The 10,236-nt window shown below is 43.4% G+C and overlaps 1 protein-coding gene across 3 annotated transcripts in view; it reads left to right on the forward strand.

Moving 5' to 3' along the window:
• Positions 1-1,479: 1,479 nt before the first annotated feature.
• Positions 1,480-10,236, forward strand: part of LOC121923559 (NACHT, LRR and PYD domains-containing protein 3-like) — a 15,773-nt gene continuing 7,016 nt past the window's right edge. The window contains exons 1-5 of one of the 3 annotated variants that reach the window (XR_006102395.1): positions 1,480-1,807; positions 3,095-3,378; positions 4,198-4,218; positions 5,508-7,571; positions 8,132-8,218. Coding sequence is in view for 1 of the 3 variants with exons in the window: in XM_042454095.1 (XP_042310029.1) it covers positions 1,794-1,807; positions 3,095-3,378; positions 4,198-4,218; positions 5,508-7,224; positions 8,132-8,218 (2,123 nt within the window). In the remaining 2 variants the exon portion in view is untranslated. Of the gene's footprint in view, positions 1,808-3,094; positions 3,379-4,197; positions 4,219-5,507; positions 7,572-8,131; positions 8,219-10,236 lie in introns of those variants that run through there. The other 2 variants (XR_006102396.1, XM_042454095.1) reach the window with 2 other exon arrangements.

Genomic DNA, 10,236 nt, shown 5'->3' on the forward strand with positions numbered 1-10,236 from the left:
GTTCCTTCTAACTACTGGTAAAACAGAATTGCAATGCTCCTAGGGTAGGGTAGGGCAACTTGTGGGCAATCTAACAAAATCAGTGAAGGATGATGGAGACTGCAGGCTAGCATTGTCTGTGGGGCCACATGCTACTCACCTACATTCTAGGACTAAATTTAGATTAACCTTATGCCACCTGCAGCTTCAGGGAGGGAAAATGAATAGTATTTCTGTTCAATCCTAAACCTGATTATATGACTATCAGAGGAAGGCCTTATTGGAGCTGGATAGGAGAATGGGTTACAATGCATTTCAGTAAAGAGTTAAAGGATACTGGAAGAGTGGAAAAAGAAGACATGTAGTGACTGCACACCATCTTGTGAATTCGGGTAGAAAAGTAACTCCTGGAGAATTTTAATTAAAAAAGAAACCCGAGTGCCAGTGACTTAGGGGTGAGAGCCCTTACCTTCTTGCACCCCAGGCTCTGCTGTAATGTTAAGAATTGAGAGTTAATTGAGTTAAGAATTTGAGAGCCCTTTAAGTGCTGTTGCTGCATCCCATGGAATCCTGGGGTCTGTAGTTTTTACAAGGCCTTTAAGCCTTCTCTGCCAAGGCGTGCTGTGGCATGGCAAAACTACACATCCCAGGGTTATGTAGGATGGAGCCGTGGCGGATAAAGCGGTGGCAAAACTGCTTTACTCCTCCAGTACAGATGCCTCAAACTACATGTTACAGTGCAGAGGAGAGCCAGTGTGGCCTAGTGGTCTGAGTTCAAAGAAATAGCTGCGTTAGTCTGTAGATCAGTATGAAGAGAGATCTTGTACCACCTTTAAGACCAGGGGTAGGCAACCCTTTTGAGCCGAGGGCCAGGTTGCTGTCCCTCAGACAACTGGGGGGCCGAAGCCAAAAAATAAATAATTAAATAATTTTTAAAAAAATTAAGTAAATAAATAAACTGAGACAAATGTAGGACAAAATTTTCAAATGGAGGGCACTTTTTAAATAAAAATGGAGGACACGCGAAAAAAATTGCTGATTTTTTAAAAAAATGTTAAGATAAATGCATGTTTCTGAGGCTTCTATAGACAATTGCTCCACCGAGCCCCTCACACGAGACGCCAAAGGCCCCGGCGGAAATCGGCGGCAGGACTGGGCTGGGGCCGGTCCCAAGGCCTCGCTGGGCCGCAGGTTGCCTACCCCTGTTTAAGACTGACTGAATGAAGTTGGCAGCATGAGCTTTCCTAGACTTAAGTCTACTTCCTCCTCATATGCATTTCAGTGCATCTGAGGAAGTAGACTGAAGTCTAAGAAAGCTTCTGCTGCCAACGTCTTTCTTTCTTTCAGTGAGCGGCCTGAGTGTTGGACTAGGACTCTGGGAGGCCAGGGTTCGGCCATGTAAAGCCACTGGGTGACCTTGGGGCCAAGTCACACTCTCTCAGCCTCAGAGGAAGGCAATGGCAAACCCCCTCTGAGCACATCTTGCCAAGAAGACAGACAATAATCCATAAGCTCCTCCCTGGCCTCGCCAGGGTCGGGACTCGGGCTGCTTTCACTTTCCCGTTCGCCTGAGGGGACTTTTCTTCGGCCGTCTCTGGAAGGTGGTTCCCTCCTTCTTCTCCTCCTCCTTCACCATATCCTTGGAGAAGCGGCCTAGGCCCCTCTTGGGCCCTAGCTCCATCTTAGGCCTCACTTTCTGAGGCGAGGCCCCTGCAGAACGGTTCAGGCCTGGCCGCTTTGTGGAGGGAAAGAGGCGCCATTGGGAGAGGGAAAGCCCCCCAAGGGCTGCCTCTCGGGTGTTTGAGCAACTCAGCATGACAAACGCCAGGTGGGTGCCATACAACAGCTCCTCCTCCTCCTCCTCCTCTGCTTCTGGGAGGCAGGCAGTGGTTCTGTATGACTCTTTGTCTTGACTCTGTCAGCCAGAAGAAGGGGCAAAAAGCCCAAGAGTCTCCAGGAACCCTGTCAGCTATATCTGTGCCCAGAGAGTATACAGCAGAGAAGGCCATGACGTGGGGAACGGAGAGGCCTTTGTGTTTGGTGGCCCCCCTCAAACTGTGCTCTGCGAGGGATCCTGGACTCCAGCTCCCAGAATCCCAGGCTATTGGCCAACACGGCTGAGGCTTCTGGGAGATGGAGTCCAAAACCTCTTAAAGGGCACAGTGTGCTGGGGGGGGGGCACTGTCACTAAAACTGGGGCAACGTCTACCTGAAGCTTGATACGTGGAGAATTTGCCTTCCCCATATAAAACCAGAAAGTGTGCACCCCTCTTTGACTGTCAGTCCACCCCATCAGGCTGCAAAAACAAGAAACAGCTAGGAGCTCTTTCTGAACAAAGTATGTGGCAAAATGAAATAAAAGCCAGTACCACATTACACTGTTCTGGTGCTATTATTCCACTTTAACTGTTCTGGCTGCCCCTGTGGCATTCTGGGATTTGTAGTTCAGTGAGGCCTAAGAGCCCTCTGGCTGAGGATGCTAAATGCCTCCCCTTCAACTGCAAAGCCCAGGCTTCCACACAAGGCAGCCATAGCAGTTAAAGTGGGATAATAATAGCACTGTATCAGTGAGGCGTGTGACAGCCCCATGATCCCTCAAATAAAAACGGGTTGTGCTTTCTTTCCCTTTGAACGAGGCTTTCTAGTCTGGGGTCTTCCTTCACAGCCCTGTTCTGGGCATTATCTTCGTTACCTCCCCACAGCTGCTCCATTACAAAATGCCTGAAGCAAACTTCTCCTCCTCGCTACCTGAAACACCTCTATAAAGTGGGGAAAGGTTTGCCTCAGGTATTTTGCAGTGGAGCAACTGTGGACCCAGTGTTGGTGGCGTTGGTTATCTACCTAAATTAAGTTATTTAGAGCAAGAGCTAAAAAATACTGCTCCACATCCCAATTCCTGGCTGTAAAATTCATTGCAATAACTACTAATTCAGTAACTAAAAAATTCCTGCCCTTTATGATACCCTCAATCTCCTGCCATAGACCTTGCTCAGCCTAATGATAGGAGCATCCTTCTATCAGATGGTAGTCAGTGTAGGAGATGTGGCACACTTCTCCTGTTCTCTTGGTGCTGATGTCTGCAGTGTTTCTTCTGGCACTGGTTCTGTTTTTGCAGCCTGGCTGTGACAGCAATGGACTCAGGAACAGTGATGATGCAGGACTTGCTTCTAGATGCCTTAGAAGATCTTGGTGAAGACGAATTTGAGAAATTTAAATTCAAGTTACGTACCACAGTAGCTCCTGGGAGTAAGAACATTCCACTTGGACGGCTGGAAAAAGCAAAACGGGAGGTTCTGGTTGAACTCCTGGTTGAATTTTATGAGGACAAGGCTGCAGCCATGATGGTGACTGTCTTTGAAGACATTGGTCTTAAGTATAGTGCTTCCAAACTCATCAAGGGTATGCATTTGTTTTTTACACACACACACATAATATGTTATGTAGTTAACATTTTTATTATATTGCTATTAATAATTTTTAGGAGATGATCACCCAAACCCAGCCCATCCTGTATTGCTTTCTCCCCTTTCTACATTTACACCCTTTTGCTTTTCCTACTGCAACTCCTCTACTCTTTCTACACCCTGGGGATGCTGTGTGCCCTCATTGCCATGAACCTTCACCTGTGCCCTTTTTATAGATGACTGAAGGCACCTCCAAGTGTCATCTGAGTGCCCATGCTGCCATCAGTTCCTTACTCATTGAAACCTCAAATAAAAAGCTTTCTTTGGTTTCTTAAGCCCTGTTGTACTTATCCCAGTGCTTGTGCAATACTTAATTGTGCAGTTAGCAATTTTTCTCCCATTTCTTTGCCTTTCAGTAAAACTTATTTTCAAATCAAGGCTGGGAGCCTTATTAAACTAGAATCATTTAACCACACCTGCCTGACAAACTAGTTGATCCTGAAATAGAATATGATTAAGTGATACTGACCTTAGCTGTTTCAAAGCTGTGTATGATGGAACTTCATAGTAGAGCAGGGATGGGAACTGTGCTGCCTTCCACATGTTTCAGGATGCCATGTCCAGCAATCCCAGAAACTACAGCCACTAGTGATGAATGCTGAGAATTGGAGTTCAGCTATCACTGAAGTAAAAGATATGGAATATATAATCTGCTACTTTGTCCTAGGACAGTGCAGGATGTTGAAAGTTTAAAATCTACCATTTGCAATAGCCTGACTGATTGGATTGTTTTGTTTCTTGTTTTTTTTTCCAGCGGTTGGGAAGCGAATGCAAGGTATGAGAACACAGCTTCATAAGCCATTATAATTGTTAGTATTATACACAAGATATGAATCCCTTGTCATAATTCTAGGGAAGCAGAAAAGAGAACTGAATATAGATTTGGTAGCATGGAAAGCCTGGGCTATAACCCTTGATGTACACATGAACTTCTGCTTACACAGTGAACAGAACAAGTCACCCAACCCACTGGAGCAAATGAGCTGGAACTGCAGGGGATATAGAGAGTTTAACTCATCAACCCTGTCAATTTTACTGGCAGAAGGGCACTATTGTGTACAATCCAGTGAGAAGAAAACAAAAGCTGGAAACACAGGCAGACTTATTGGAACATGTTGACAACAGATAAGCATGGGGACTAGAAGATGTAATTATATTACTCCCTGGTTTAGTACTACTGTACTATGCAAAATTTAAAATTAGAGGGGTTGTAATAGAAGGACTTGGTGATACAGAGCATTTGGTGATAGAGGAAGACCAGCAGTTGTTAGAAACAAATGTGAATTTAAGTCTTTCCCCATATATCTGGACAGTTCAAAAAGCATTCATGCAGACAAACATAAGTCCAAAACACACTGCAGAAATGAGACCGCTTTAACTGCCCTGTCTCAATGCTAGGGAATTCTGGAAACTGTAGTTTTGTGAGACATTTAGCCTTCTGTGACAGAGAGCTCTGGTGCCACAATAAACTACAATTCCCAGGATTCCTGAGCCAAGACAGTTAAAGTGGTCTCAAACTGGATTATTTCTGCAGTCTGTTTTGGACCATGGTGTCTGCTTCAGATAATTTGAATTTAGAACATTTTGGTCATCTTGAGGAAAAGAACAGTTTGTTGGGTTAAAGCAACTTGTGATTTAGGTCGTTGTAGAGAGAATCACTGGGAAAGACAGAGCATTATTTTTAGTTTAGTTTATACTGTTTAGTATATACCAAATCTTTCTGCTGAAAAAGACACTTAAGGTTAATAATAATAAATACAGACTAAAACCTATTGTAAATCATGATTAAAACTTAAACATAAATGAATTGAAAACACAGTATAAAACAAAAACTAAACCATAGCCAGCATCCAACTGGTTGGAACCGCATCAACAGCAGCTTAGCTTAGTTACTAAAGTGCTGCCTGAATAAATGTTTTTGTCTTCTGGCTGAAGGACAACAGAGGGGGAGCACACCTATTCTGTACTGTCAAAGGAGTGCTAGTTTCATAGGCTAGTACATTACTACAAGAACCATCATGGATAATGGGCCCTTCTTTTTGTTGTTATATGGCACTGTACTAGGTTATAAAAAGAAATATGCTGAGAACATCATGGAAGAATACCAACTGACAGAAGACAGGAACAGTCTGCTTGGTGAGAACACCCCTTTGAATAAGCGCTATATAGAACTGCTTATCATCAAGAAGCATCGATCTCAAAAGCACAGGGAACACGAACTCTCTGCCACTGGTAGGTTGCACATGGAGATCTTGGAGAACAACAGTTCTCAGTATTTATCGACTGACATTGAAAGCCTCTTTGAACCAGATGAATCCAGAATAACCCCAAGAACAGTTGTCTTGCAAGGACCTGCAGGGATTGGTAAAACAATGACAGTGCGGAAGATCATGTTGGGCTGGGCTGCTGGAGAGCTGTATTCGGATGTCTTTGACTACGTGTTCTGCTTTAATTGCAGGGCACTGAGCCTTTTTGAAGAGCCTAGCAGCCTGGTTGACCTTATAGTAGAGCAGTGTCAGGACATATATGCCCCAGTAAAAGAAATCTTAACTCACCCAGAAAAGCTGCTTTTCATTATTGATGGTTTTGATGAGCTTCATTGCTTTCTGAAACCTGAAGGAGATAATTTCTGTGATGATCCCTATTCAAAGATGTCTGTGGAAGTTGTTCTGAGCAGCTTATTGAGGAAAAAACTCTTGCCACAGTCCTACCTGTTAATCACCACAAGACCTGGTGCTGCAGAGAGGCTGCAGGGGTTCTTGAAGTTTCCCAGGTTCACTGAGATCTTGGGATTCTCTGAAAAGGGTCGCCATGAATATGTTTTAAAATTTTTTGAAGATGAGCGGAAAGCCAACATAGCACTGAGATTCATCGAAAATACCATTGCAGTGTCCACCATCTGCTTCATCCCAATGGTGTGCTGGATCATATGTTCAGTTATTAAGGTTGAATTGGAAACCGAAGAAGAGATTGCAGACACTTTGGACACCACAACAAAGGTCTTTGTGCAGTTTTCTCACAGTCTGCTTAAACATGATTGCAAGACACAGAAAATACCTGCTCTAAAGGAATTCAGAAAACTCTGTTCTTTAGCACGAGATGGCATCCTGGAACAGAAGATCCTCTTTGAGGAACAGGATATAAAGAAACATGGTTTGGATGCTTCTTCTCTTAAAGACTTGTTTCTAGACAGAAGAATGTTCAAGAAGGGGATCAGCCAACACAACCTCTACAGTTTTCTGCACCTCTGCTTTCAGGAGTATTTTGCAGCGATGTGGTATATTCTACAAGATGAATCAACAGGAGAGCTAGAAAAAAATATGGAGGACCTGAAGAGACTTCTAGTTGAGCATGAAAAGCCAGGAAATGAGCATTTGACATTAACTGTGTGTTTTATCTTTGGCTTAAGCAGCGGAAAAGTGTGCACCTTTCTGGAGCAAACACTGCAGTGTAAGACATCTGACCTTGTAAAGCCTCTTTTACTTCAGAGAGCTGAGGAAGTGGCTGCTGAAAATCCTCCTCGGAAAGGGCATTGCCTGCTGAGGTTTTTCCACTGTCTGTTTGAGATCCAGGAATCAGAATTTGCAAAGCGTGTGATGAATCATTTCCAGATTATTGATCTTTCTTTCAATACACTCTCAGTGTTGGATTGCAGGGTTCTGGCTTTCTGCTTGCAGCACAGTGCAATCAAGGACCATTCCATTGATGTAACTTTTTGCAGGTTGACCTCTCATCACATCAGGGCATTGGCTCCAGGAATTAAAAACTGTTCAGTATTAGAGTAAGTGACCTCATCTTCCTGTTTTTTAGGAACCACACATACTTGGGCATTTCGGGATTCAGGTGAAGAGCATGTGAGTTGGACTAAAGTAGCTCTAGCCCCTGTATTATGAATATTGCTCCCTGGAAAGAATAATCACTGAAGGCCAAGCTTCTCCTCATCCTGGGAGATGTGGGACCTAAGGAATTAATCCTGTGCCACTGCCTGATATGTAGCTCCTAGATCCGCCTCATTCTCTCTGTCTGTATGCCTTCCTTCTGGGAAATAGCCAATAGGAAGTCTGATCCATATTGTGATATGTGGACTTAGAAAAAACATGCAAAGATTGGCCTCATTAATTATTTAAGGTATGCCAAATCACCATCTTCTTGTCTCAGAGATTAAAATATGAAAATTACAATCCTCATCTGGTACTAAATCTCCCAAACCTAACATTTGTTGGCTCTAATATAAGAACTTTTAGTCTGTTTAGCAGTCTGAGAATTTCCCAAATACAGAAATGTCCATGTAGAAACCTCAGAGCATGACAATTAAGCTAACGTAACATAATTTATTGCAGGGTTTACTTGGTGCATGGATGGGTGTCTGGGATGCACAATGGATCCATAAGCATCTAGATATTAATGGGACTATGACAGATTTTAGGATTCTTATTTCTGTCCATTGTATTTCCATACAACCACTTGCTGATACTTTAGCTCTTAATAAGCAGTAGTCCCCCCCCCCCCTTTTAAGCACTTCACCATCCCTGACTAATAACATGCTCTGCTATCAAGGATCCTGAATGAGCTGTTAGGTTTCTTCATTGCATGTCATGTTACCAGCCCTGAAGAGTGCATCTCCTTGTATTTGTTTCTCATTCTTTCTGGAATCAGGATCTTGTTTTTATTTTCTTCCTCCTGTGCAGATTTGGAAGTAACAGAATTGGAAACTCAGGAGTGAAAGCTCTGTGTGACATTCTGAAGGAAACAGGCTGTAATGTGACTACTTTAAAGTGAGTAACACAAGAGCGGAGACCAGTATGTATATGCCATTTTCATGTCAGAATTATTGAACATTCATTTTAATGACTGACAGATTATTCTGTGTCATGTTCTTAGTCTATGGGACACTAGGTATAAATCTAAAAGGCAAATCTGGCAGCTGGGACAGAGCTAACAGTAGTATTTGTTAACAGAAACTGTTAGTTGGACACTGGTGCTGAGAGCAGATTTCAGACATCAAAGGGAGCAAGGGCTGGTAGCAAGATGAGCAGGACCAGAGGTAGCTCCCAAGGTAGTAGACAAATTGTCTTAAGAAAAGAAAACTCAGCAAACAGTTTATATCCTGGTATAGTTCTTGATTACTGCTGAAGGCCTGCCCCTTGGTTAAGGGAAAGAATGTGTGATGTTTCCACACCACCACTTTCTTTCCAGCTTTGCAAGATGTCAACCATTACAATGACATGGCTGTCTTGGCACCAGCACAGTAAAAAGTTAACACAGTAATCTATCTAGTCAGCGTGATGATGGAGTCATGAGAAAAGAGTCAATCAATCAAGTTCATGAAGGGATATTTAAACTAATGGCCATTAAGATCTCTTTGTTTAATCTTTGTCTTAGCTTATCATGGAGGTGCTGGCTGGCAAATTCCCATGTCCCTTCCTGAACATCATGACACTGGGAAGTCCAGGGGACCCATACATAAGTAGATAAGGGACCATGTTGAGTTAGACATATTATGGATTTATATTTATTTTCTATAGTATTTCAGAATCTATGGCCCCATTCTCACTAGCCCATTTTCTCTGGATAGGGCCGGTTGCCCCCATACCGAATCCCCCCGGATAGAAGTTCTGACTACCCTTTACCTTGATCAATGCAATTTGCCCCTCTCAAGTTCACATTTGCAGTACCGCTTTAAAATGGAGCCTCCTTTGTTGTCAATCAAATTCACTTCTGCTTTCGTCAAAGGTGACATATGCTACAGCCATTGGCCAACCAAATGGGTGCTTTACCCCTTCCTTTTAAACAAAAAAAACTGGCGGCAGTGTGCGCATATTCTGTCAACGTGTCAAATTTAAAAACCTCCAGGTGTGTGTGTGTGTGTGTGTGTGTGTGTGTGTGTGTGTGTGTATTTGGGTCATTACAGATTATGGCAACCCTAAAACGACCCCCATCCTGGGGTTTTCTTGGCAAGATTGGTTCTGAGGAGATTTGCCATTGCCTTTCCCCTGAGGTGAGAGAGTGTGACTCCCCCAAAGTCATCTCATGGGTTTCCACAGCCTTCCCTCTGAATGCCAGCCTCTAGCTTCCCCTTCACTTCCTGGCCAACATTTCCTCCTCTTTGGATCCTCTTCCCTTCCCTTCCCTTCCAGCCTCCCCACCTCAGGATGCCGGCCTCTTCCCTTCCCTTCCAGCCCAAAGCATTTGCATAATCTGTCACAACAACAACAACAACAACAACAATAATAATACCACCTCACCTCAGAATGCATCTCTGCGTTCTCTTTCTTTGCTTTTTCTCCGATTGCCACCCCAGAATGCCATCTCTCCTTACATCAGTACTTCTCAAATAGTGGGGCGTGCCCCCCAGGGGGGGTGCGAGGCTCCGTAAGGATACAGTACTTATAACAATTTTATAGACAAACGATACTATTTACAGTCGCGCGGGGGGCGCGAAAAGTTTTCTTCTTCCTAGGGGGGGCATGACAGAAAATAATTGAGAAGCTCTGCCTTATATACACATATGTAGCAAAAGCATTCACACATTGATACAATCTGTGAATGTATCAATTTGCCAAATTGAAAGGGAAACATTTGTAACCTTCGCATTGTAGCATTCACAGTCACACACAAAAAAAATAATTTTAAAAAATGCCATTTGCAAAGTGACCTGCCGTGTCGGCAGCAAGCAAATGAAAGGGAAATGTAGCACAAGCAGACACATTCTATCAATATGTATCAGTCTGTAGAACAAGCATTCACATAATCTGTCAAAAATGATTACAAAAGATAGAGAGAGAGCTGCCTG

The sequence above is a fragment of the Sceloporus undulatus genome, chromosome 2 (genome assembly GCF_019175285.1).
Source record: "Sceloporus undulatus isolate JIND9_A2432 ecotype Alabama chromosome 2, SceUnd_v1.1, whole genome shotgun sequence".
NCBI lineage: Eukaryota > Metazoa > Chordata > Lepidosauria > Squamata > Phrynosomatidae > Sceloporus > Sceloporus undulatus.